This window comes from Stenella coeruleoalba (assembly GCF_951394435.1).
Source record: "Stenella coeruleoalba genome assembly, chromosome: 9".
NCBI lineage: Eukaryota > Metazoa > Chordata > Mammalia > Artiodactyla > Delphinidae > Stenella > Stenella coeruleoalba.
In genome coordinates, this window is record NC_137155.1 from 9,273,857 (window position 1) to 9,301,425 (window position 27,569).

The window sequence follows — 27,569 nt, forward strand, 5'->3', positions numbered from 1 at the left end:
GTTCTGATTGGTCAGTGCCCAGCCCTGCCCCTGACCTAAACTGCTGCAAAAAGTACCACAAACTGGGTGGCTTAAATCAACAGAAATAAATCTTCCCGTAGTTGTGCAGTCGTACGTCCAGGATCAGGGTGTTGCGGGGCTGCATTCCCTTTGGGACTCTGGGTAGAACCTTTCCTTGCCTCTTCCAGCTTCTGGGGTGGCTGACAGCCCTCAGCGTCCCTTGACTTGCAGCTGCCTTGCCGTCGCCATGTGGCTGTCTTTTCCCCGAGTCTCTACACGTTGTCCCTCTGTGCGTGTGTCTTCGTGTCTGGATCTCTCTCCCTTTAAGGACACGGTCCCATTGGATCAGGGCCCACCCTAATGACCTCATTCTAACTGGATTACCTCTGTGTAGACCCTGTCTCCAAAGGAGGTGCTGAGAGTTAGGACTTCAGTGTATTAATTTTGGGGGACATGGTTCAGCCTGTAGCAGCCACCAGTTTACCAGCCCAGAGAGCCTGGGCTGTGATGGACGCCCAGCCTCAGATACAAGGTGTGTAAAGCATACCCACAGGAGGTAAACATGTTCTTGGCTTAAAACTTTTGCCAGAAAAAGTGAGTCCTCATTAACCACCGCTCCCAACTCCTCCTGACCAGAGGTGAGGGGCTGATGGGTACATGTGTTCTTGACCCTTTTCTGGGTGTTTCCATCTGCACACATGCAGATGCTCACGGTGAGTGGAATCTCATCCGTCGGCCTCTCCCTCCAGGTGCATCTGCTGGGCTCTCCGAGGGCAGGAGAAGGTGGCCGAATGAATCTGTTTTGGGGGATGTCCTTCCTCATAGGTGTTGCCTCCTCCCCGACTAAGCTTCTGTCTTTAATTTAGATCTAAAACTCACTATGATGGACTCTACGCTTATTTTTGTATGGTGTTCATACTATCATTAACACTGTTAAATTCTGTGGCAAGTATTTTATTGTATTTTATTTTTAACATCAGCTTCTTGGCCATGCCTGTTTGCATCTGTGCTGGGTTGGTAATGCGTGTACAGGAGGATTTGGCTGACTGGGTTTTTTTCTAGGCTGTCTCATAAGCACACTGCTCGCATCTTAGGAAAGCCTGCAGTTTAGTACATTGCCTTGGCTTTCATTTATTTACCGAGAGAAAATGGAGGCTGGTGTTGGATTAGGATTGAAGTTGAGCAGCTGTAGGCTGAACTTGTTTTGCCTTTTTTTTTTTTTTTTAAGAGATACGTCCTGCCAAGTAGTTTATGAGAAACCAGGCACCCACAAGCCCCAGGATTTTTTTTTTTTTTTTTGGCTGTGTTGGGTCTTCGTTGCTGCACACGGTCTTTCTCTAGTTGTGGTGAGCGGGGGCTACTCTTCGTTGTAGTACGCAGGCTTCTCACTGCGGTGGCTTCTCTTGTTGCGGAGCATGGGCTCCAGGTGTGTGGTCTTCAGTAGCTGCAGCACACGGGCTCGGTAGTTGCGGCACTCAGGCTCTAGGGTGTGCAGGCTTCAGTAGTTGTGGTGTGTGGGCTCAGTAGTTGTGGTTCTCAGGCTCTAGAGCGCAGGCTCAGTAGTTGTGGCGCACAGGCTTAGTTGCTCCGTGGCATGTGGGATCTTCCCGGACCAGGGCTCGAACCCGTGTCCCCTGCATCGGCAGGCAGATTCTTAACCACTGCGCCACCAGGGAAGTCCCTTCAGGATTTTATTAATGAGGCTCTTTGGTTTGTGGGCTGGCCTGGTTTCTAAGCTTCATGAAGACCAGGAGGACCAGGCTGTGCCGTGGTCTGTGGTGCTGGATACTTTCCCTAACCTTAAGGGTGCTGCACTCAGGGTCTTCTCCTTGGCTTTTCTCTTTGTTCCTGTGACCTCCCAGGAAGCCCGAGCTGGGGGGTCAGAAACGAAATCGCCCAGAGAGAGGGAGAGTTTTAGATGCAAAACCAAGTGAGATTAGGTGAAAATTCTCACAACCTAGAGACAGTATGTACCTGGGTTCCCCTGTGGCCTTCCTGCCCTGTGTGTGGGCCTGGGCTGTCATCTTACTTCTTGTTCTTTCTCAGGAGGCAGGAGCAGTTCCAGAGAAACCCCGACAGCTACAATGGTGCTGTGCGTGAGAACTACGCTTGGTCCCAGGACTACACTGACCTGGAGCTCAAGGTGCCGGTGCCCAAGCACGTGGTGAAGGGCAAGCAGGTAACCTCGGGGGTTCTTCCCAGCTTCTCTGCTCAGCTTCTTTCCTTGGGGCATAGGCTTCAGGCTGTGGGCTGCACTGGAGCTGGTCTCCCCGTTTTGCCACCAACACAAAACCGCTTCTTTTCTGCAGTCACAAGCCTGCCACCCCATATCCTCTTTAACCACGTCAAGTATGAGACCCAGCTCAGCCCCCTATGTGAATAGAACCTGAGCTTTGTTGTTGTTTTTTAATGACAGTATTTTCATATCATTTATTGCCTTTAGTCTCTGCAAAAGCACTACAGAGTAGGCAAAGCAATTATTGTTATACCCATTTCATAGATGGAGAAAGTGGAGTCCCAAGAGGCAAAGCAAAGAACTACAGGTTCTGTAGTGACAAGTGGACTTCCAGTCCTGTGCTCTGCGAAGTTGTAACATTTACAGCTTGAGTTGATTTCTCCATCTTAATGAGCTTGAGTGAGTAGAAATTTAATCTTTTAGCAGGAGAGAGATGTTTACTTGGGGACGTTGTTGAGAATAACATGATTGTAGCTCGTTGGAAATAGGTAGGCATCACTTTAAAGGAAAAACTCTCACGTGAAATGGGACATTGTTACTATAATCCGTAATATAAAAAATTCCGATATATGCCAGAAACTGTTTCCTTATTTCAGTCATAATGAGAAACTACAACGTGCAAAGTAAGTAGTATCTTTTATGTTTTATAGATGAGAAATTGAGGCCGAGAGAAGTTACTTGGTTATCCAGGTGACATGGAAAAGTCACCATGTGTCTCCGTCACTCTTGCTGTGTCGGGGCCAGTGAGCACTGCCCGAATGTTTCTGAAGGAGTGAATGGCTGAATGGGTGCAGTGGTAAAGCCGTGGTTTGATTCACGTGTGTTTGCTTCTGAAGCTCATGCTCTTTTCCCTGTGTCCCACTCCTCACTTGATAAAGCGAAATAACTGCTGGCTTCTTTCAAAGAGAAGGTCCCAGAGCATGTAAAACAGAAGTTGAGTTTCATATGCATTTTCGAGAAACGATGCCCTGTAAAGTGGCTCCTGCTGGTCTGGGTACGTGTGTGGATCCAGGTTCTGGGCAGTGAGTGAGCCCCTCCAGGCCTCCCCTCCACCCCGCCCCCGTCCTGAGGCCCCTGCTACTCCCTCCCTGGTTCCCTAGGCTCTACCTAAAACAGGCCTGCCCTGTGCAGGAGTCCGGGTGGGGCCCAGGGAAGCCTCTAAGAATACGGCTACTTTCCGCCAGTGTCAGACGAATGCAGTTCATTCTGCAGCACAGAAGACAAGAGCCGGACAGGAGCCCCTGAGCCTGCACGGCTCCACGTGGGTGTGCGCCAGGGTGTCATGGAGATGGTGGCTGCAGCAGCACTGTCTGCTCGTTCCTCCCTTTCTCCCTTTCCCACCCCATCCCAGGAGATCTCACCAGGGCTCAGTGACCAGTGACCCAATGGACTTTAGGATCCAGGTCAGACCAGGTAACTAGGGGTCATCACTACAGAGTCCTACTTTTGATGACTGTGTTCCCTCTGATTGTGGTGGGTCATAGTGGGTACAGGCTGACCTTCCTTGTCAGAATAGTTTGTTCAGCATCCTGTAGAGTTTTAGTGGGTCAGGTGTTGATTTTCATTTTGATTTTTGGTAGGATTGCCTTGTGTGTAGGCGAATAAATTATGAAAAGCGTTGGTAACTATACTTCACTACTTGGCTAAAAATGTTACAGCTTCCTGGTCTAGTGTCTGTCTTCTAACTTCTCCATGAACTTCTGGAGCTTTCTCTGGAAGGACTTGTGTTAGGCCCAACCTAAAACTAGTTATTTTGGGGACTTCCCTGGTGGTCCAGTGGTTAGGACCCCGCGCTTTCACTGCCGGTGATGAGGGTTCAATCTCTGGTCAGGGAACTAAGATCCCGTAAGCTGCGCTGTGCGGCCAGAAAGAAAAAAAAACCAACTAGTTATTTTCTCTTTCTTTGACTTAAGAGACACAGGTTACCTGGCATCTCTTGCTGAACTTCCCACAGCCATCTGGGAAACCTTCCCATTGAAAACAGCATCTCAGATGTGCACCCTGGTCATGGGGGTGTCAGTCTCACGATGCTGCCCTGCCATGAGCGGTGTGTTGTGAGGGGCCTGTCCTTCGTCTCATTGCGCTGAGGGACAGACTGTCATGCCTCAGTCATATCTATGCCTCCTAAATCCACTTGTTGTGACCTCTTGGAGGAGATGGCCTCGCTTTCACTGAGGATAACCCTGGGTTTTGCTTATTCCTGCATTAGACGTTTACTGACCACATGATGGTCCCCAAGAGTCAAACAAGATCGCTGCTCTGGAGCTGACCTGCGTGGGGCTCAGCTGATGACAGCAGGTGCGCCAGTACAGTTCCAGGGTGTGGCGGGTGCCGTGCGGAGCATAAACAGGCTGTTGGCTCAACCAGCTCTGTGCAGCCGGGCACCCCTCGGGCCCTTCTTCCCAGCAGCCCTTCGAGGCGTTGCGGTGTGCACAGGGGGAAACGCGGAGACGGTGAGGGTCTCTCCAGGCTGGCTTGCTCTGGAGCCAGCGCTCCCGCCACTCGCGGGGTGTGGATGAGCCTGGGTGTGTGTGACGCTGGGATTGGAAGAGGCGTGTTCCCCGTAAGGCATTTATTTATCTAGTGTTGGCGCTTTGTGACACCTGCTGACTTAATTTACACTAGTCTCCTACGTGGTTGAATTTTTTTTCTCCTTCAGTAGTATTTTCCCCATATCATTAAAAAATTGATGTATAATTGGCATACAATGTTATATTAGTTTCAGGTGTACAATATAATGGTTTGATATCTGTGTGTGCTGCGAAATGATCACCACAGTAAGTCTGGTTAACATGCTCACCATATTACAGAACTGTGTGTGTGTGATGAGAACTTCTAAGATTTACTCTCTTAGCAACTTTCAAATTCCAGGTCGCTTTTATACTGCAGCCTTTGAAAAATGCATGGTCTCTCTAGTTCTTGGTGATCTAAAGAGTTTTAGGCATGCCTCACTTTAAACCTAGGGATAAGTTTATTTTGTATCTCTCGGCTTTTGCTGGCCTAAGGGTTTTTTCTGAGTTGCCACTTTCTGGGCTGGCTCCTTTCCAGCTCTTGCCTGCGGTACCTGTCACGGCTACCTGTCAGCAGTGTTTATTTTTGGTTTTTGTCTGTGGCACCTATCCGATAGCATCATGCTGGTAGCTGTGATTGTAGCGGCTCAGCTGATGATGTCGCAGTTGTTCTGGATTTGTTGTTAGCTCTGTGTGTGAGGGGCCAGGGGTGTTGGGGGTAATGGGTAGATGTGGGAGCACTGAGGGTTAATGCAGGGGGGTCCTGGGCCCCCTCTTCTTCAGCTGTAGCTTGGTGCTTGAGGACTCGGAACATTGCCCCTCCTTTACTCCTTGCCGATTTTTTCCCTGTGGAAAACGTATTTGCCTCTCAAGGGTAGTGGGGGACAGATAAACGCATGTGCGTAACGCTTTAAGTTCAAGCGTTCTTATTTTACATGCGACTGTTTTTTTGTCTGTGTTGTTTTTATCATTTTGCTGGTGCATCTAACGGAAAACTTCTCGAAATGAAGCTTTGGTTTCATTCATCAGTGAAATGTAGTTAGGTCTTTGCTTCATCACGTTCTTTGTTCTGTCCGCTCTGCACAGGAAAAGCAGCCGAGTTCCCCATTCTTTCCTCAGTGTAGCCATGGGGTAGGGAGAAGGAACTTTGCCATCAGGACGTCATGTGTGTGATCGCTAATGTCAGCTGGGGCTGGTTATAAACCTGGCATTTCATTGAATCATAGGATTTTAATGGAGGAAAATTGAACTCCAGAGAGTTTTAGTCTGACTCTCATTTTGAAGATGAGAGAGCTCTCCTGGAGACATAAACCTCTAGGGCGCCACACTGTCCGGTGAGACGGTGGTGGAGCGGAGCGCAGGACCCGGCTCCCACCTCCACCCTGTCTGATCAGTTGTCTTTTGCGTGGAAAATGTCATGATATTGTTGCACACAGTCATGACTGGATGACATTGAGTGACAAGTGAATTACTTTCCTTCTCAGTATTCTCTTTCCTCTCGGAGATTGTGCAGGGTCTTTACTGACGGATGAGGCCCTTCCTGCTGGCTGGTGGGCTCACGGCCATGCTGCATGCCATCTCTCGCCTCACCATGGGAACCTTCCAGAACAGCACCAAGGCCCCTGGGCATGTCTTGTACAGTGACGCTGTGCCCCAGAGCTTGATTCAGCTGTAGGAATTTGTGCTTAAAAGCTCTATTACACAGTGTTCCCTTCTTAGAAGGCGTTTAGAAAAAATGTAGGAAGACTCTTTTTTATAGGAAACTTCCATAGCAGAAAAGGCTAATAGGCTGCATTTATATGTTAAAAAATTGTTTTTGTTTGAATGCATAGGACATTTACCTGTTCAAAAGAATAAAATGTACAAGGAGAGGTTTCTTTCCTGCCTCTGCCCTTTTATCCTATACCAGCCCCCACCCCAACCTCAGAAATCACAGTACTAGTTCCTGGGATCTTTGGGCAGATATTTTCTATGCATATGTTGTCAAGTTGTCAACTATGAATAAATAGCCTCGCAGCCCCACCTTCAGCACAGATGATGTGCGCCCCCCACCCCGAGTTCCCTCTGTCGGCCCCACCAGGGCGGTTCTGGTCTCTGGTGTTTGCCGCCATGCCCCCAGGGCCTCAGCCGTGCCTGCCAGCCAGAGTGGCTGCCCGGGAAAGTCTCAGGGGACCTAGGATTTCCCATGTCATCTGGCTTAGGCTGTCAGGACGCTGAGAGTGCAAGTGCCCTGAGCCCACCACCCCGTACACTCAGGGCTCTGGTCTCTGCTGCTCCTCCCGTCAAGCTGCTTTGCAGGTCCTTATTCCATTTTCATTACATCCTTTTGGATCAGTAGTTTCTTGTATAGTTTTTTGTTTTTCTGGAGTTTCTGGCTGTCTTTCTTTTTTTCTTGTCAAAAAATAGTACACTTTCATCATAATCTCAGAATTATTCAGACTCTCACTAGTACTGTGTATTGTCTAGAAATCACTTCCTGCAGACCCTCTCGCCTCTGACTCCCATCCAGACTGATTATTTTCTAGTTCGGTTGTATAGCTTGCATCCTGGAACTTCTTTTCACTGCACTTCTAGGTTAAATTCATTGTGTTTTAGATCCTTGTTGGATCTTCCTCTTTTTTTCCCCTAGTTTTATTGAGATATATTTGACATATAATGTTGTATTAATTTCAGGTGTACAGCATAATTATTTGGGGTGTGTATATTTAGCAAAATGATTACCACAATAAGTTTAGTTAACCTTCATCACCTCACATAGTTATAAATTTTTTCTCGTGATGAAAACTTTTAAGTTCTTCTCTCTTAGCAACTTTCAAATGTACCGTTTAGTATTGTTCATTACAGTCACCATGCTGTACATTAGATCCCCAGAACTTACTCATTTTATGAGTGGATTTTGACCCCCCTCCTCATCCAGGATCTTCCTCTGTTTTCATCCTCATTTTGTTGTGGTATAGACGCAGGTAACTTTCTCGAAATGATGTGTGGTAATAAATGCAGTGTTCTTGAATGTCTTAAAATGCGGTTATTTTAAACTTCCGCTTATTTTGTGGTTTGAGTTTTTATAGAATTCTAACTTTAAAAAATACTCTCTTGGGAGTTTCCTGCTGGCATAGTGGTTAGGAGCCTGGGCTTTCACTGCTGTGGCCCGGGTTCGATCCCTGGTCGGGGAACTGAGATCCTGCAAGCCGCGTAGTGTGGCCAAAAAAAAAAAAATCTCCCCTAACAAGATTGAAGGCATTATTCTCCTGTCTTCTTACATCCGCTGTTACAGCTTCTAGAAATGTCTTCCATTCCGGTTCTTTGTGAGTAAACTTTTTTCCTCCTATTTGGAACTTTTAAGACCTTATTTTAAATATTCAGTGGTATGAAATGTCATGAGTTTGTGGAAGTCGTCTTTCATTCGTCCTGTTCAGCCCTCAGTGGGTCCTTTTAAACTGAAGCCATATTTTTCTTAAGCTCTGGAAAATTGTCTTGTTGCTGTCACAGTTTCTGGAATGCCAAACTGATTGCCTGGATTGGTTCCTGGCTCTACCTTGATTTCTTTGACTTTATCTTCCAGCTTTTCTGTTGAAAATCTTATTTTCACTCTCTTTTTTTCTAAGCGTTTGTTTTGTCTAGTTCTGTTTTCATGTTTTATTCTGGTTCTATAGATACCGTATCTTCTCAGATCTCTCCGAGGGTATAAATTGGAAATATTTTAGAATTCCCTTTTTTCCTAATTAGCTCTGTAATCTTTACTTTTTTTTTTTTAACCTAAGTCTGTCTTTTTGTGCTGCTGCTTTTTCTCATAGAATGCAATCCTTAGTTCCCTGTTAGTTTTTTTATTTTAAAAATACATTGGGAATTCCCTGGTGGTCCAGTGGTTAGGATTCCACACTTCCACTGCAGGGGGCACGGGTTCCATCCCTGGTTGGATCCCGCATGCTGCGTGGTGCGGCAAAAAAGAAAAAAAAATCTTCCCCATTCTTTGGAGTGTGGGATGAGGTTGATGGTTTTCTCCTTTACGTGTCTGAGGTCTGCCGCTCCCATTGCTGCTCACAGCTGAGGAGTTGACTGTCTGGCTTTGCCATGCAGTGTGTTGGGCTGGGTGTCCACCCAGTTCCCTCAGACTGCAGGCCAGTTTTTCTGGAGCAGGGCCCCCTGTAGCTCCGCGGCACACAGTGGGTTCTTATCCCTTCTCACGGGGTTTCCGCTGGCACGGCTGCCCGTGGACTGACTCAGCCGCTCTGCTTCCATGCTCCATACCTGCTAACTGCCGGCCAGAAGCGCCACTCGGCTGTGCTTGTCCCTGCTCCGTGCTGTCTCTCGCCACACACCTCTCCTTCCTCTCCATAGAGTTGTTGAAAGTTTCTCTGTCCTGGCCTCTCCCTTCTTCCCTGTGTTGCCTGGGGTTTTTCTCTGCGTGCTTTCTTCCTGTCATCTCTGTGGGTCATGGAGTTCAGGAGACAGCCGCCTGTTCCCAGAGTGACGTCTTGAACTGTGGAGCTCCTGGAGGCATCTCTGGTCTGGTTTCCCCTTGGTGCTTGGGTACATCGCTTTGTATAAGAGACGAGCCTTGTGAGAAGCTCACCCAGGTTTGGAAATTATCCTGTTACATAAAGTTGGCTGGAGGATTTTCTTTGTTAAAGTGAGCTTGTTCCTGGGAGGCCAGGACTGGTGGAGCCTTGGTCCGCTCTGTCAGGTGTTCACCACACATCCGAGTTCGTGGTCAGGGACGCGCGATTCGGCCAGCGATTGTCTGCATCTGTCTAGGAGTGCGCTGGGCCGCTGTTGGGCAGCTGGGAGTGAAGTGAGTTGTGCCCGTGCCTTAGCAGAACCGAGTTAAGTGGTACATTCTCTCAGAAATTGGGTGCAATTGGAGCTGGGGCTCACAGGACCCCCCTGGGGCCTGCATGTGGACACGGTGTGTGCAGGCATCTCTCTCCTTTCCATCGCTTATTTATGGTTATTTAAAATACAGGTAGGTTATAGTATCAGATTCCACTGACAGGTGTAGACTCCAGTTTGAAAATTCTGTGACACTGAGGGTTTCTTTTCAAGTGCATTTAATAAGCACTTCGCAAGTGACATGGGAGGGCCATCTCCAGACTGTTTTGACGCCTTGACTGACACCACCCACCCGTGAGAAAGTCCTAATGCGGACATTATGCAAATACTATTATAAAAGATTTTTACGTTATAAAACACAAAATTTAGAATTTAGAAGAAGTGGGGGAAAAATAAACCCGGAGTTCTGTTTTCTTTCCTCTCTGTTTACTGATCTGCTGAACGTCCTGGGGTCCACGTGCTTGGGATCCTGCTGGCCGGGGTACACACACGAAATAAGGCCCCCAGTCCAGCAGCTCCAGCGCTGTTGTGGAGACAGACGGTGAGAGCAGGGAGAGGGTGTGTCCAGCGAATGAGGAGATGGGAGAACAAAGACAAAATATAAAACCAGAGCACCTGGCCTCACCATCCTGGGTGAAAGCTGAGCTGTGGCCACAGGTGGCACAGCAGCTCCTGGCAGGCAGCAGAGCCGGGCTCGCGGCTGCTCTGCCCCCCCGGGCGTGTCCTCCAGGGCAGGGCTGCTGTCCACGCCAGACAGCAGGGTGGGCATCGGGGGAGCACAGCCCCTGCTGCCGGCCCTGCTTGCCCTCTGCCCAGGGAGTTGGTCTCCCCTAACCGGAGTAGAGTTTGCGGCGGGAAACCAGCGGTTCCCACAAACCCCCCGTGTTACCGTTACGCGTATCGAGACATCTTCTAGTGCGTTTCCTTGAAGGAGATGATGATGCAGAGGCTGCTTCACGTGTGAACTGGATGGTATGGTTTTCGTCATTCAGAAAGCCTGATGACCTTCAGGCTGGTTTTGCATCTTGTTCTCCTGCAGTGTGTGGTCAGGCGCCTTGGAAACCTCCGTTCCCTCCCACCCTGGAGCACGCCGGCCACCACCTTCCCAGCGCGAGATGATTCTCGTCCGCTCTGTTCCAGGTCTCTGTGGCCCTCAGCAGCAGCTCCATCCGGGTGGCCGTGCTGGAGGAAAACGGGGAGCGCGTCCTCATGGAAGGAAAGTTCACCCACAAGATCAACACCGAGAGCTCCCTCTGGAGCCTTGAACCCGGGAAGTGCGTTTTGGTAAGTGTGGGCAGTGATACTGTGAGGATGTTGATTTCTGCCAGCTGGGGAGTTTCCTCGGTGTTTTCCGAGCAGCTCGAAGGGCACCTTGTGGGCCTCAGCTGACTGTCACTGCTGCATCTACAGCCTTGGCCTCTCGGCGTCCCACTGCTTGCTTCCTTGAGGTGGGGCCCGTGTCAACAACAAACGGAGGGGCGCTGGAGTGCAGTGTTTCTCACTGCTTCCTGTCCTGCCCATGCACAGACCGTATGCAGTGACCACGGAGGAGGTCCTGCTGGGGCATCGTCCCCAGAGCGCGGCTCTGCTCACACCGGACATGTCCCCTCAGTTCCAGAGGCTTCTGCTCTCCAGGGATTCAGTTACATCTATGGCAAAACCAAAGAAGTTAAAAATTAAAAGGCAGGTTGCTTTCATGAATGCCAGTCTGGGGGATGCAGAGTTACTAAATTCAAACAGACAGCCTATTTGACAAAGTGGGTCTCAACTGGCTAAGCTAGCCGAGGGTGCAAGATCCAAACGAAGGGGTACGTGTTCCAGTTACTAGAGTCTTCGGTGGCTCCATCCTCCCTCGTCAGAGCCTTGCACCTGGTCGGTGGGCAGCACCCAGGGAGGCTTCATACAGCGAAGAGAGGCTTCATACAGCGAAGGGAGACTATATATTTGGGTTCGTTCCTTTCCTCTTCCTTCCTGCTGGGATGCTTAACCAGGGTGTGGTGAAAGGGGTAAAGATGAAAAGAAAAATACTAAGTCTTTGGGCACAAAAGACCTCAGAATTTTATATAGGCATGTTCTTTATATGTGCAAAGTGTGCCGTTTCTTCGTGATCCACTCTCTCTGGGAATAGGTGCCCATGGGCCTGCCTGCTTGGTCCTGACCGACAAGGCCCGCGGCGCTCTCTTCTGGCTGCTCGCAGCTCGCAGACACACAAACCCGGTGGAGCGGAGAGCATTCCATCACTGCTGGGGGGGCTGGAGGTCTCGGCATGCCCGGGACCCCCGAGCACACACAGGCCCCTCTGTGTGACAGGAACACCCGGTGGCAGAGCGCCGGCCAAGTCTGCCCGACTCTTGCTTAAACCGTGCTCTGTCGCACCTCCCCTGCCCTTCCCAGGTTTCTGCTTCTCGCCACTAGTGTGCAACAGTCATGATTTCCCCCTTATCACCCTGGGGTTAAGTCGCTCGTCTGTTCACCCCCGTGCCTCCCCACCCCCAGTGCCGCTCCCCAGACTACGGCCCATGCTCTTAACCACCAGTTCCATTTGCAGAATACCTTCATGGGCATGGTCTCATTTGCACCTCCCACGATTGTGGGGAGTAGGAAGCCAGGGTCTCATTATCCCCCCGCCCCCCGAGGTCACGCAGGCAGCCAGCGGGAGGCCGCGGCAGGCAGCCCACCCTCTCCCGGCGCCGCTGTGATGGCTCAAGTGGTCACAGGGAGCGTGGACCCGTGATCCTGGGTGCCCCATTGTCCACGGATGCCGGGCCTCACTCCTCCTGTGTGGGGTTGATGGACCGCCCAGAGCTGTGCACGTAGAGCTTGTCCCGGCAGACAGCTGGTTGTGCTTTGCTCTCTCTGAGGGGTGCTTCTGTTGTCTTCAGCCCTGTTGTCTTCGAGTCCCCACCTGGGACGGAAAGACTGACCTCGTTGCTGGACGCTGAAGGTCCACAGCCACTGTTTACACACAGGTCTGTCGGGGTTGTGATCAGGGTACCGAGGATTCCCTGTACTTGACGTGGCTTCTGCAGAGATGTGGTTGTTAAGCAGGTACCTCACTCTTGGGATTTTCGTTGCCAGAGGTGATGTTGACTTCTTCATGCCTGTTCCAGAGCCATGTCACCTTTTTTGCGTGTTTTGTGCAACTTGCGTCTGAATACAGACGTGGCTCGTGGCCAGGGCAATAACTCCTTGTAATTATGGCCTCCATCTATTGGGTACACTTTGGCCCTGGCTCTGTGAGGTGCCTGGTGGTGCTGTTTCGTCTCTGCAAGCCTGTTGTACAAATCAGGATGCTGGCGCTCAGAGAGGGTGAAGAGCTTGCTCAGGGTGGAGCCAGACCCCAGACCCAGAAGCCTCCCATTTCCCTCCTTCTCTAACTTTCAGCTGAAAGGCACCCAGGAGCGAGTAGGCGCGGGGAGGAGAGCTGGCAGCGGCGCAGCGTAGCTTGTGACCAACAGCCCCGGGCCAGCAGGGAGACTGGTGCGTCGCCTTCCCTGCTGACCTTGATGAGACGGCCTCGGTGTCCGGTCATGTTCCCAGGCCCCGTGGTCGTCCCAGGCCCTCCTCTGGTCCAGGGGGAGGCTTGTGCCCTGACTGCCTTTTAGTTTTCCAGTTTGCTTTTGCCAAGCACCTGCTGCTCGAGGAGTTATAAAGAAGCAGAACGGGCTGCGGTGCACCTGTCACTGCCTGTGAGCGTGGCTTCTGGCTGTTCTGCTCCTGCGTAACCCTGCGAGGTCCACGGAGACACCTCTCAGAATTGCAGGTGCTGGGCTGGTTCTTTCCCGAGGTTCCTTCGAGTGGCTTTCATCATCTGTGGATGGCATCACATTTCTAATGCTGCTCCACCACTTGTAGAAAAAGAAGAGGACTTAATTTAGAGCATCACATCCTCTTCCGGAGCTTCCCTGCCAGCCCAGCCCCCTGCACACCTGGCGTGCACCTTCTCAGGAGTTGCGGGGATCCTGCCTGTCTCCGCCTTCCTCCTGACCACGGTCCTCGGGTACAGCCGATGCCAGTGTCTTAATGGAGACATTGCTGCTTATGGAGCTGAAGGTTGGGTGTGTTCTCAGTGTAATTATTTATTTACTGGTAACATTGAGGACCACGTATCTGAAATGATATTGTAGCTCAGTAAGCACATGGCTTTGATGTGTGAAGACCCTGGGGCCTTTGCTGACCAGAACAAGTGCCATTCCCTCGAGCCTCTGGAGGGGGAGAGCGTGGCTGCCCAGGTGGCCAGGCCTGCTTTGTGCCTCAGCCCCACTCACTGTGGACCTCCGTTCCTCGATCTTAAAGTGAGGCCCAGAGCCTCGGTTGGTCGATCCCCAGACGTTTGTTGGTTGCTTATCACTAAGTGGCAGACCCTGTGCTGGGCTGGGCACTGGGGCGATTAAGGAAAATAGCCAAGGGCCCTCCTCCTAAAGGCTGCATGGGCCGAAAAGGGCCCCCAGATGTCCTCGCCAGATCCCAGAACCTGCAAATAGGTCCTTATTTGGAGACGGGGCCTTTGCAGATGTGATGAGGTTAAGGACCTTGCGATGATGAGACCATCCTGGATTATCCAGGTGGGCCCTAAATCCAGTGACAGGTGTCCTTACAAGAGGAAAAGAGACAGACACAGAGTGAAGTGAAGGCAAGGCAAGGTCGCCTGGAAGCTCTGGAGGGAGTGCAGCCCCGTCCAGCCTCCAGACGGAGAAGAGTCTTGTTTGAAGCCCGCAGCGCGTGGCGCTTTGTTACGGCTGCCCCAGGACACTAGCCCAGGCCTTACGTGGCATGATCTCTGTGGGGGCCACTTGGGACAGGAGGGGTCACCCCAGGGGTGCCTGTCACCTTACCAGAGTCCGTGGTCCGGGTCCTGACCTCCCAAGCAGGCCAGTGCAGACATGCCCCTTGATGCCCAGCCACCACTCCCTCCTTGCCAGAGCCGGATCCACATCAGACACACCCGGGCAGGCTTTCAGAGCAGGCAGGGGTGGCAGCTAAACCCGGATGACAGCTCCTGCCTCCCTCCCTCCCACACTCGAGAATGTTAAATGAGGCTTCTTGATTCTGAGGCAAGCTCCTTTCTTGGTTCCCGAGACGCGAAATCGGGGCCTCCCCCCGTGGCTTGTTCTGTCCCAGAACCCGCCTCGGCTCACTGTCCTGGTTTCTCCCTGCAGGTGGGGCTAATGGCCCTGCCGTGGGCACCTGCAGGCCGTGGCCTCGAGCCCTCGAGGCTCCACGGTCTCGGCGTTTGTAGCCATTCGTGAGGCGACGCCAGTCCACACACTGACACGATCCACACTCGTCATTTAAAGCTGGTACAGTAGCTGCAGAGTGTTCACAGACCTTCATCTGCTTGCCTTAAAGCTCGCGCTACTGGGTGTGTCTGGTGCTTGAACCTATGAGTGTTTTTATATAAGCTGCGTGCCCCGTATTTAGATTATATATTTAGATTACAGTTCTCAAAAGTAGAGTTACAGGCTGAGTGTAGTCCTCGGCCATTGCCGTGGGCTCCCCTAAGAAGGATGTCGGATTTCTGTGACATCAGCAGATCCCTGTGTGCCCTGGCACTGGGCTGTTTTCGAGTGGGGATGTGTGTTTCTCTGTGAAGTGGTTCACCACTTCTGTTTTGTCGCTGGTGGCCACCGGCCCCCTGCCTGGCTCTGAGGGGCCATCGTTCAGCTTAAAATACAAGTTAAATTACGTTAGTATTTTGGCAAGAGCCCAAAGCCTGGAAATTAGTCCAGGGACTGAAATGCGAGTTCTTGGCCTTCAGTGCTCATGTCTCCCAGGACCCGTCGTGTTTCTCAAGGTGGTCACATTTTTGGCATCATCACCAACCCCTGGATCTCCACCGGGTGTTGAGAAGCAGGTAGCCCGAGTCCGCATGTTCTGGAGAAGTTGCCTGTGAATAGAAGGGACGTGTCGAGCAGAACTGGAAGACCACGCTCCTGGTGGACAGAGCGCGTGTCCCGTGGGGGAGGAGAGTGGAGACGCAGCTTGGCACTGCGTGGCCACCTGCCTCGCATCCACAGCCCACCACGGCCGGGTTCTGTCTGGCCCTACAGTGCTTTAATGTTTAAGCTTAAAACACTTGTTGACGACATTAAAACCAGGAGGTTGCCCACTGCAGTGCTGCCTCTGGCAGAGCCCTGAGAGGCCAGCGGTCTGGCCGGGGCCGCGTCCTCCCCGCAGAAGCGCCTGGAGCTGAGCAGGCCCCTGCTGCCTCTCCCTGTCCTCTGTCCTTGTTTCAAGGCGCCTCTCTGAAGCCCCATCCCACAGCTTTCACCTGCATCTCCTTGGCCCAAGCTTGATCCCACGTACGGGCAGCTGCGAGGAGCCGTCCTCCTCGCCGGGCGCACTGCCTCCCTCTCTGAATAGAAGCAGCGTTCTGTGACAAAGGAGGGGAGGGAGATGAGTGTGGGTGAGTCATCATCACCACACAGATCGGGGTGCTGAGGTGAGCTGAGCCATGTGGAGTTGGAAGTTTCTCTGAGGACATTTTGGGAAAACTGTTCAACCAGCACTCTAGGGGTTCCCCTGAGAAACTGATTCTAGGTCTGGGACCGATTGCTAAAAGGAACCTGGAGGAAAGCCAAGGAACGAGGGTGTGTTATCAGGTCACAGCAACCACCCGTGACCAGCCGAGATGGGGCACTCTGAGCGCTGTGTGATCAGGGATGGGAATGAGTGAGCCATTGAGATGCTATGTGTCCAGGAGCCGGTGCTGACGACAGAGTGGCTGCATCATGGAGGAGAAGGCCCCTGCTGGCCCCTGCACAGCACCTGTTGGGGCTGGAAGTGTGTCCCTGCCATACTGTGGGGCAGATGGGGTCAGGGAGGAACCCCGGGAATGTGGCACGTGACTTCTGTGCCTGCAGGGGGATTATCCCAGGAGGGCTGCAGCATCATCTGTGCAGGTCCTGCGGGGGCACATCCCTGAGCTTAATCAGGAGGAAGCAGCAAACAAACCCCAAATGAAGGATGGTCCTTAACAACAAAAGGCAAAGGCAGTGGAATGTTCCACATGAAAGGGGACAGGCCCACTAAGATGTAGTCAGGACCCTGGACTGGATCCTGTGCAGGAGGGAAGGTGAGCTGAAGTTACTATAGTAAAGAACTTCCATACCTTCAGGAAGGAGACACTCACCGAAATATTAGGGGTAAAGGGCCAAGATGATTCCAAAAAAATTCCGGTAATTTACCCCATATTATAAACTTACACACATAGGGTGAGAGCGTATGTGCAGACACACATACACGTGATGAAGAAAAGGCGTAGCATGTTAACAGTGGGTGACTCGAGGAAAAGGTATTCTTTGTACTTGAATAATTCTAATAACTTGTAAGTTCGAAATTATTCTAAATTGAATGTTTTAAGAAATGAGATGGCAAATAAGCCCATGAAAAGATGCTCAACGTCGTTAGTCATTAAGGCAGTACCAATTAAAACCACGGCGACACGTCACTTCACGCTTATTTGATTGGCTCCTGGAAAGAATCGACAGGAGCAGGGACTGGTGACAGTGTGGAGCCCCTGGGGCTCCCCTGCACTGTGGATGGGAAGGCCAAACCGTGCAGGTCGTTTGGAAAACAGTTTGACAGTTTTTATAAAGTTACATGTGCACTTACCATAGGACCTAGCAGTCCCACTGCTGGATACCTACGAAGGGGAAAGGAGACCACAGAGCCCTGCAGGCAGCCTGGTAGCTGACCGCTGAACCCTGGAAACACCCACCTGTCCACCGACAGGTGCGTCGGCCTATGTCGGGGTGACCCCCATGCGCGCGTAGCATGGCTGAACACCAGGCCACTGCGCTAAGAGAAGAGCAGACCAACGGACACAGACCAACGAAATGGCAAAGCAAGTGTCAGGGGCTGAGGGGATCGCCGTCGAAAGGGGACCGCGAGCTTTGGGGTGTGGCTTGATAGCAGTGGTGGCTACGTGGCTGCATTTGTCAAAACTCATAGGATGCACCCTCAGGAGAGTGAATTTTACTGTGTGCCAGCTTACGCCTCCACAAACCTGATTTAAAAAAAATAAAAAAATGTTAAAATAAAAAACCAAAACCAAATGTTAAAGCATCAGACTGCTTTATCAAAGATGTTACTTTTAGACCTGAATCCTTGAGCTCCATTCCAAGAACATTTCACCCATGTCCTCTTGCTGCTGCACTCTGTATTATTCCACCTGAAACAGGAATGAAGTTCTGACTCACTAGCATATGAATGGACCGTGAGGACATCGTGCTGAGTGAAAGAAGCCAGGCACAGGACACATAGCCTGTGTGTCCGTTTTTGGGAAATGTCCAGAACAGGCAAATAAATGATTTGTTGCCAGGGCTGGGGGAGGGACAGAGTGGGGAGTGACTGCTCATGGGCACGGGTTCTCCTTTTGTGGTGATGAGAGTGTTCTGGAACTAGATAAGAGGTGGTAATAGCTCAGACTCTTGTGAATGCGCTAAGTGCATTGAACTGTTCACCTTAAAATGGCTAATTCTATGTTAACGTGAATTTCACCTTAAATTATTTTTACTGTGGTGCTGGGCTCATCTTGATGTTTACTGGGTCTGCAGAGTGCCCATGCGGACTTGTTCTGTGGACACACGAGGCCCGGGCAGCGAGGCCCACCAGGCTCCTTGTTTTCAGGGTCAGTCCCGTTGAGCCCCCGAGCTGTGTCGGGCCTGGATGTGTGTGTGGACCTGGCTGGGACACCCCGTGTGTGGTTCGTACGCGCAGAAGCAGCAGCAGAGCCCCGGGGCGGGGATTGGGCTGACCCCACAGTGCTGTCACGGGCTGCTGGTCCGAGCATGGCTCTGTTCTGCCTGTAGCGCTGGGCGATCCAGGCGAGGCGCTGAATTCCAGGTAGAGGTAATAGTGGGTATTTTACAGAGGTTGTGAGCGCTAACAGTACATGTTAGAGAGATCTTGGCCATGATGACGACTAACGAAGATACAAGTAAAATGAGTCTAAAGGGTCTGTTGTCTCTGGAGATTTACAGTCGTCTCTCAGTGTCCTCAGGGGATTGGTTCCAGAACCCAGCCCTCCCCCCACCTCTCCCCGCCCCGAAGGATACCAACGTCCAAGGATGCTCTAGTCCCTTACATAAATGGCGTAGTGTTTGCATGTAACCTGCGTACATCCTCCTGTTTACTTCACATCATATACCTAATGCAATGTAAATACTATGTAAACAGTTGCTGAAGTGTGACAAGTTCAAGTCTTGCATTTTGGAACTTTCTGGAAATTTTTTTTTCCAAATATTTTTGATCTGGAGTTGGTTGACTTCAGTGGATGCAGAACCTGTGGATACAGAGGGCCGACTTCCTCAGAAGTCTCTCCTGGAATGGTAAGAGAATGTATTTCCCCCGTGGAAGGTTTCTGTGGCACTGGCGCAGTGATCTGCAGCTCTGTGAAGACGGGGCTCAGTGCTCGGCACTGGGGCCTCTGAGGGCCAGGTCAGGTCTGCGCATGCAAACAGGAGAGTGCAGTTGGCCAGAAGCTGGCTAGACAGAGCATCTGAAAACAGAAGCTGCACCCTGAATGTAAACAGTGGCATTGGCAGGGTAGAGGTCATTCATCTGATCAGGTGGGCAGGGGGTGCTCAGAACCCCTGCCATCTCACCCCTGCGTCCACCCAGGACGCCCGCGTCCACCCAGGATGGTCAGAAGTGGGGCGACTTGCTTTTGTAATGTGCTGAGATGCTGACATTCATGCTGTGCTTGTGGTTTCCTGGAGGTTGTCTCCACTGTGTGACCCGCCCTCATCACTGCCCACGCCTCAGCCGCTCTCAGGGCCGAGACTTAGCTCTGCTGTGACGCTGTGGGACCCGGGCTCCGCAGGGGCTCTCCGTGGACTCGGGCAGCAGGGCTGGAGCTGGCAGCACCGCTCCCCGCAGCCCGTGAGCCACGGGGCCGACTCCTTAGGCCCCGTGGGCCTGCGGTGTCTTCACAGATGTCGCCTGTGGGCCAGCTCGCACTCCACTTTGTCAGGATTGCCCGCTGGCCAGTGAGCCTCTCCTCACGGTGCTCCTGTGAGGAAGCGCCGCTCTCACTGCTGGCTCCGTCATCTCTGTGTCACCTCCCTGCCCCTCTGGGCATGAGTGGGGGTTACATCCCGTCTGAGAGTGGACAGAGTGAGGGAGCGTGGGCAGCCCTCCTGTCAGTTCTTGGCCAGTCAGTAAAGAGTTTCCCGATGAGCTGGCCAGTGACCATAGGGAGGAGGTGGCCTGGGCCCTCCCTGTGTGGTCCCTGGGATGCGTGTACTTGGCATCAGCTTCAGGCAAAGCCCTGCTATTCTGCAGTCCCCGTCTCTGAGTTCTTGTGTCCCCCCGACTCCCCCCGTCCCTCACTGGGCTGCACCATGATGCTGAGTGGCAGGTGAGTCACATGCAGCGGTCGCAGGGCTGGGGAGCCACTCTTGCAGCCGCCTGGCCAGGAAAGAGAATGGGACAAGGCGCCTGGACGTCTGGCTGGCGGGTAGTCGTTGTCAGACCGAGTGCTTGGTCCCCCCAGCAGGCAGGAGCCTGGGTGCTGCACTTGGAGGCGGCAACGGTCAGCAGGAGGGAGAGGGGTGAGCTAGCGGGGCCCGGGCAGGTGGATGTTGACAGAAGCTCCTGTTTGGGCTCCAGCTTCCCTCGGCAGCTCGGGAGACCGTGATGGGGTCTGGATACCAGCGGATGGGGCAGCTCGGAGTGCTGGGAAACGCCCCACTCTGGTCCGAGTGGGCTGGGCTTCTGGTGACTGAGCAGTGCGGATGCTGATGCCTACGGGGGTCAGTGTCTTCTGAGAGGACCTGGGGGACAAGGACCGCAGGCACCGCCCAGTCATGGTGGTGGAGAGTGGAATACTCAGTGCCCGGGGTCTGGACAGCCCCGCTGGGTCCCCGGTGCCACTTGCCCGACACTGACTGTGTCTCTGCCCTCGTGTGCCAGGTGAGCCTGAACAAGGTGGGCGAGTACTGGTGGAACGCCATCCTGGAGGGGGAGGAGCAAATCGACATCGACCAGATCAACAAGGAGCGCTCCATGGCCACGGTGGACGAGGAGGAGCGCGCCGTCCTGGACAGGCTCGCCTTCGACTACCAGCAGAAGCTGCAGGGCAAGCCGCAGAGCCACGAGCTGGTACGGGCCCTCTGGGGTCGGAGCGGGGGCGGGGCGAGCTGCTGTGGGCTCCTGGCGCGGGCACGCCGGCTTGCTGGCCGCCTGGGACGGGGCGCCCAGCCAGCAGAGCCAAGAGCTGTCTGTCCTCGGGGTCCCGGTGGTATCGCGTGTTGCTAGCTGACACGCTGGGGCCGTGCGGACGGATCCCTCCCCTTAGCCCCTCCAGGACCCTCAGCACAGGAGGGAGAGTCAGGCCCAGCCCTGCCTCGGGGCGGTGCGGGTTTGACCACAAAGGGCCAATGGGAAGAAAGTCCTTCCAAGTCACTTCCAAATGTCAGAGGCGTGAGAAGTGTGCCTGCGGCTGTGGGGGGACGGGAGGAAGTTAGTGACTAAAGAGGAGGCTCGTGCCTGAGCCTGTGGTGGCCACAACGAGGAGGATTAGTTAGATGTGTACCGTCTTCCTTCTGCTTTAATACTCCCAAGAGTGACTCCCTGCAGAAGTGAGGGTTGCTTTTCTCAGGTTATTTTTAGTTCCCAGTGTCCCACGTGAACAGCGCCGGGAGTTTGAGCCATGGCACCACGGCCCATCTCCAAGGCTGCTCATGTGTCAGACACGAGGCCCGCCCTCCACCCCACCCCCAGTGCCATTCAGATTCTCAGGCGTCCTGTTTTGTCTCCCAGGGGCCTCACTTTGTGGCTCCTGTGAGTGTTCTAGGCCTGGGGCCGTCGAGCGCCCCCGCCCACTGCCCCGTGCCTGTGGTCCTTCCTTTCTGTCTCATTCAGACCTTGCATGCAAACGGCCTGCCTCGCTCTTTCAACGGCCAAGGAGCCATGGAGGGGAGTGCTTAGTGAGTGCTTACTGCACGCAGGTTGGGTCGGGTTGGCTGGGTCATGGTCCCTGTTGCAGCACCCCTGAGAGGGGGGTCGAGGTTTAGAGGTCACAGCACGTGTTCAAGGTCCCACAGCCAGACAGCAGGGCTGGGGTTTGAACCCTGAGCTGGTTCCAGTCTTGTCTGTCACCCCTCCCCGAGTCTCTGAATCGCCTCTTGGTCTGGCTCCCTGACCCACCTGGGCTTTTGGGGCTAGAGGCCAGGGCTATGGTTGACCACTGGATCACAGGCATCTGCTGGTCTTGTCTACGGAAACTGGCCCCTGGCTGTAATCGCTGAGCTCGCAGGGCACAGGACGCGGAGTGCAACCCACCTCTGTGCACGTTTAGGCGGCAGTTTTAGCCAGTTGTGCTGCATTTGCCTGTGGCCACCAGGTGAACGAGCACTCTGAACGCTGGCCTGACGGGAGGGGACCTTGTGCAGCCGTCGAAAGTGTGGGTGTCGCTGCCCCAAAGTGGGCAGGCACCTGGCTGTGAGACCCAAGTAGGAAGCCGAGTCCCTGTTGATGAGCTCAGGGATGGGGCCGGCCGATCAAGAAGGATCTGAAGAAGAGCCTGGAAGACCCTGCAGTCTAATGGAAAGACCTCTGTGGTTTGAGTCGAAAGGGATTCTGGAAGGGCTTGCCATGTGCCAGGCAGTGTGCTGACCATGAAGGGGCGTGAGTGCCTGGCCGAGTGCAGTGCCCTGTGGAGACCTTCAGCAGACACACAGGAGCCCATGGCTGGTGGTGCAGGCGGCAGAACTCGGGGGTGACCCCTCGCCCAGCTGACCTGCTCCTGGACGGGCAGGGGCCTCCAGCTCGCCGGCCCTTGCTGGAGATGGTAGAGGACTGACACCTCAGGGCCGTGGTGGTAGAGGGGGAGCACCAGCACTGCTGTCTGGGACTCATCTGGGCTTAGCAGACATTTGGGGCCTCCCAGGCTTCCACGTGGACTGTCCTCAGTACACGGGGCCTTGAGGGAAGCGCAGTGTGGGGAGCAGGATCTGGACGGAGAGAAGAGCTTTGGAGGCGCGAGGAGCCAGTAGAGCTGGCGTGGCCTGGCGGTGAGGGAGCTGGGCTTCGCGGTGCTGAAGCCACGGACAGTCTCTGGAGTCCTCGGAGGAAAGCGTCCCCAGGAGAAGAAGGAAATCGGGGCTGGAGAGTCAGCAGGACTGACTGGTGGCTTCAGATGGGGGCTACTGGGAGGAGGGGCGGCTTAAGAAAGCAGGTGGTGGCCATGAGGGGCGTGTGGCAGGACCAGCGCAGGCAGCGGGCCGGGGCCCCATGGAGCTGGAGCGTGAGGGGCCCGTCAGGTGGGTCAGGGCTCACTCAGCAGAGGAGGTGCTCAGGTGAGGGGCACAGAGTGAGTTGAGAGACTGGGAGGACGGGGCTTCAGAGGGGTAGGTGGGCGAGAGCTAGAGGAAGAGGGATGGGACGGAGGAGGAGGCCTGGCCCAGCAGGGCTGCCAGGAAACCCCGGAGTCAGGCTGGTGGGCGGGGCCGGCCTCTCTGGCCCCTTCTCCACGGGGGGCGGCCTGCGGGCAGCACTGCCCGCTCCTCCAGTGCCCTTCCCAGCGTCCCTGGCGTGTGTCATCTGTACCGAGTTGGGAGTAATATGGATTAATCCCTGAGATGTACTACCCATCTTTGATGTGTTTGCTGCTGCACCACGTAGGTTTCATAACAGGGAAAAGAAGGCCCCCGTCAGGAGGGGAGTCCTGCAGCCTCGCCAGACACCGGGAGTTTTCCCCTCAGCTCAGGCTGTCAGCCTAGAGGCCAGAGGTGGACAGGGCTTTCTGGCCCCGTGGCAGTGAGTCTCTTTGTTTCTCCTGGTCAGAAGGAAGGGGAGATGGTTCCCAGCCTGATGTATTCGCAGGGAAGCACAGAGGGCAGACCCGGGGACCCGCGGGGAAGGAGGGCCTACAGCACCGCGAGGGACCTCCCTCATAGGCGCAGCCTCCTGCCGTGCCCTGGCCCAGGCCACAGTGCTTGGCCTGCTGCTGCCCCTGAAGGCTGGATGGTCCAGGCTGCCCATGTGCTGGGATACGTGATCCAGCAGCTTTGACCTCTGCCCCCCAAGGGCTGCAGGGGTCGGTGACTGGTGGGTCCACAGCCAGACTCCCTGAGGTCTCTCTGAGTCACAGCCTGGGTCATTCCCAGACTATCTGAGGGTGCAGGCCTCGAGGCCACCAGCCTTCTCCCTGGGAAGGGGGAGCAGAGAACCCCTCTTTGCACTTCAGTCAGCCCTGTGGGCTGTAGCCCTCAGGCCATTTGGAGTTCGGATAGGTATTTCTGGTGAGAAGGGACAGCATCTGAGCCAGGAAGATAGCCGGTGCTTCGCTGGGGACAAGATGGGGATGGAATCTGCATGTGGGAAGCACAGTTTTGCGGAGGGTCTGCTGTCACCCTGGGCAGGTCCTCTTCCGGAGGAAGCAGAGCAGAGTCCTGCTCTAGGACATGCGGGCCTGGTGACTACAGTTAACCTCTCTATTTTCTGTTTGTAGAAAGTCCATGAGATGCTGAAGAAGGGGTGGGATGCTGAAGGCTCCCCCTTCCGAGGCCAGCGATTCGACCCGGCCATGTTCAACATCTCCCCCGGGGCTGTGCAGTTTTAATGACCGGAGTAAAGGAAGCCCTCGCCGGTGGGGACTCGCTCGCCTGGTTCACCCTTGCCATCCTTCTTTTCAAGGGGGAACCCGGCCTCCACTCTGGCCCTGCATCTCCAGACTGTTGTAGAGCAGGGCGGGGGCTGCGTGGCCCGTGCCGGGCGGGTGTTAGAGAGCAGGGGGTGTCCTGGCAGGCGCAGCTCCGGCCCCTCCTGGCCGTTAGCCACCCCCTCCCTCCGCTTGCTGCTCGTGTGCTCTCTGCTTGCTGTTCTCACGCTTGGGGCGGGCGTGGGTGCTGCTCGGCTGTTGAAGCGTGGGCAGGACTGTGCAGCCTGAGGGCCGAGCTCCTGGCCAGTTTGGGGAGAGCGCAGCCTCGACCTTTTGCTGGGTGTGTTCACGTGTGGTCTTGCCCGCCTGCTTGTACGCGTTCACCGCCTGCCTCAGCCTCGTTGAGGAGCTGCGGAAACTGGGGTCCTGCCGCCGGATCTGGACGCTGGAAGAAAGTGTCTTGTGGCCTCAGGGGCAGGCACGGCAGGATCTGTCCCTCTCCTGACCGGGCTGCTCTGCTGCCACCCAGCCTAGCACTTTTCTCTCGGGGGATCCGGTTCTTGTCAAAGTGAGCTGGGCCAGGCACCCTCAGGAGGCCCCGTGGTGTGTCAGCTGCTCGGTGCAGCCCTTGGTCCTTTCCTGGCTGAGGCCAGACTGCACCGCACAGAGCTCGTGGCTCTGCTCCCACCGCTGTCCCAGGACCCAGAGCCTGTGCCCTTCACCAGGACTGTGGGGCTGCCCTTCCGGGCAGTGACCTTGCAGGTCTCTGCACCCTGGAACCTGCCCTCGTGAGCTCTGTTCTCTGGTCTGGGGGAGGAAGGAGCCCTGTCTGGGGGGCGTTCTTTCTGGAGCCTTCCCCCTTTAACTGCAGAGGTGGGAGCTGCTTCATCACAGTCTGTGGGGGCAGGTTTCTGGCTCACAGCGCCCTGTAGACACATCCCTGGGTCCCTGGGAAGCGTTTGCTTGCTCTGATGCCACCACAGGAGGCGTGGACACCAGGTGGCTGGGGGAAGCGCCACCATGGGAGCACAGGGCCCTGCTGTTTGCACTTGTCACCGAGGCTGGCCACGGAGCTGCTGGAGGCCCCTCTGTAGCGCCCTCAGGATTTGCACACCTGTCCCACATAGTGAAAGGTCTCACTGGCACGTGTCTGTGAGAGAACCATTCTCAACACGCCCCTGTCTCCTCCTCCCCTCCGCCGCCCCCGTGGGGTCTTCTGCTGCGACCGGCAGGGCTGTGGTGCCTGCGCCTCAGCTGTTTGGGAGACTTTGGGAGCTGTGGACTCGGTGGCCAGTTGTCTTCCTTTTGCCCGATTTGATTTCCAGTGTTGGTTTCTCCCCACCCCGCCCGCTGTAACAGCAGCTCGCAGGCATCTGGGAGTGCGGGGCTTCAGGGGAGGGAGTGCTCGTTCGCCCTCGCCGTGTCGTGGGAGACCTCTGCCCCTCGCTGCCGGCCTGGGCCCTGGAGCCTGTGCACTCTGCCCATTTTCTCTCTTCAAACCTGGCAGCAGCAGTTTGGCCACTGAGCTCCGTCAGCTGAGGTCCAAGGAAGTGGGGTACACACCTGCGAAATCACCCTGTCTCCGGTGTTGGTTTGCAATAAATCTGTATTTAAGCACTTGTGGGTCTGTGTGTGACGATCGTTGCCAAGACAGTTCTCATTGTGTGGTCATTACCCGAATTCTAGCCCTGAGGCCCGCGTACACAGCAAACGCCAAAATGGGAAATTCCTAAATATCTCCCAGAGGTGTTTCTCATCCAGCCTGCATCCTGGCAAGACTCCACACAGATTTCAGAAATCTAATAAGCTTTTGGTCAGGAGAAAAGATTGTAGCTCTAGAGCTTGCGTGCATTTCCAAACAGGAGTCAGAAGGCTGCAGCCCGAGGGTCCTCAGTGCCCCATTTACCTGCACGGGTCCCGGAACGCTGGGTTCACGAGTCTGCCTGCACCCGCTCCGGACATAACAGGTGTGTGACACATCCCCTTCCTCAGTCACATGGCAGCCTCTCCAGAGCCCCCCTGCCCGTTCCCCCATTCCAGGGGCCATGCTCAGTGGGCAGGACCTGGTGAGCATTTCTTCATAAGCATTTCTTGAATGAGTGAAGAATGTGCAAAGGGCTCAGCAGTGGAATTACCAAGCGAACTGCAAACTCCCAGGGCAGGAAAAATCTGCCAGGAGGGAGAGGCACCATCTCTCAACAGTTTGCCTCCAAAGTGTGCGGGAGGGAGAAGAGTCGGGAGTAGTCTATGTGCCAGTGTGTCCAGGAGGTGGCAGCTGCCTTACAAAGACCTGACCACCCAGAACACAGTCTGGGGAACAGACCCAAACCCCCCTCCGTTCTGCTCCCCAGACGGCCAGCTGGCAGCAGGCTCAGCCCAGGTTGGACGACTTGTTTCCGTGAATAAAGAATGGTGTGTGGACTCGCAATCGTCAGTCCTCGGTAAGCGCTCTCTCCCTCTTCATCAGAGGGCAGGCTCCAGAGCAGAGCTCCTGCCCTCGACAGTGGCGCACACGTGGGACTGGTCCCCCCTGGTCTGGGAGTCGGGTGGTTGCAACCTGGCCGCTGCTGCGCATACCTTTCCTGGACACCAGGTTGGCACGCTCTCTCTCAGCTCCCTGATGCCCCCGTGGGCGTGGTTAGGAATCCCGAGGCCCCTCCTTCAGGTCCCTGTCACAACATCAGGGGCAAGGAAAAATTCATATATTCTGTAGTCTCAGACTCAGCTCACCCCTCAGCCAGTCCACACGAGCATGGTTTTATCTGGTCTATTCTGTCTTACGTCCTTGGTTTTATTCTTTACAACTGAAGGTTGGGTCACCGGCTTCCCTTCAGAGGGAAGAAAGGACCGTCGGGTGCCAGCTGGGGGTCCTAGATCCCCCCCTTTTAACCCGGAGCCCTCAGCTGGACGCCACTCTGCTGTCCTAGCCCCACTCTGCAGGCTCGGGCACCTGCTGCTGCTGGCGTGGGGAGGGCGGGGCTGGGGTCACGCACTGCAGCCCACCCTGGGAGAATCTGGGGACTGACTCGGACTTGGTGGTGCGGAGAGGGGCCAGCCTGGTAGAACAAGCGTCACGCCAGCTGTGGACAGAGAGCCAGTGGGCCTGACGCGGCCATCCTCCTGCAGGGCAGGCCCGAGCCTGTCCCCTGGAGATGGAGGCCGTCGCGAGAGAGGTGCCTGGACCCCAGAGTGAGTCAGGGCTTCTCCAGGGAGCTCGAGCCAGGCCTTCTACCACCTCTGTCCTGGTTCCTCCTGGGAGGGATCCTAGGCTTTTTGGCCAGTGCTGGATGGGGCATTAGGGACATTTTGGTTCAAACCCCCACTGTGCAGTGGTCACAGAGGAAGTGTCACCCCCGAGGCGTGAGCTGGGCCCCCGCTCCTGCCC

At 54.5% G+C, this 27,569-nt stretch overlaps 1 protein-coding gene across 1 annotated transcript in view; it reads left to right on the top strand.

Annotated features, from left to right (window-relative positions):
* The window catches only part of NUDCD3 (NudC domain containing 3), a 73,993-nt gene extending 47,389 nt beyond the window's left edge, over positions 1–26,604 (top strand). Inside the window, exons 3-7 of the mRNA XM_079931244.1 lie at positions 2,047–2,179; positions 10,717–10,860; positions 20,494–20,682; positions 24,035–26,151; positions 26,536–26,604. Coding sequence (XP_079787370.1) covers positions 2,047–2,179; positions 10,717–10,860; positions 20,494–20,682; positions 24,035–24,145 — 577 coding nt within the window. The 3' untranslated portion in view covers positions 24,146–26,151; positions 26,536–26,604. The remainder of the gene's footprint in view (positions 1–2,046; positions 2,180–10,716; positions 10,861–20,493; positions 20,683–24,034; positions 26,152–26,535) is intronic.
* The last annotated feature ends 965 nt before the right edge of the window (positions 26,605–27,569 follow it).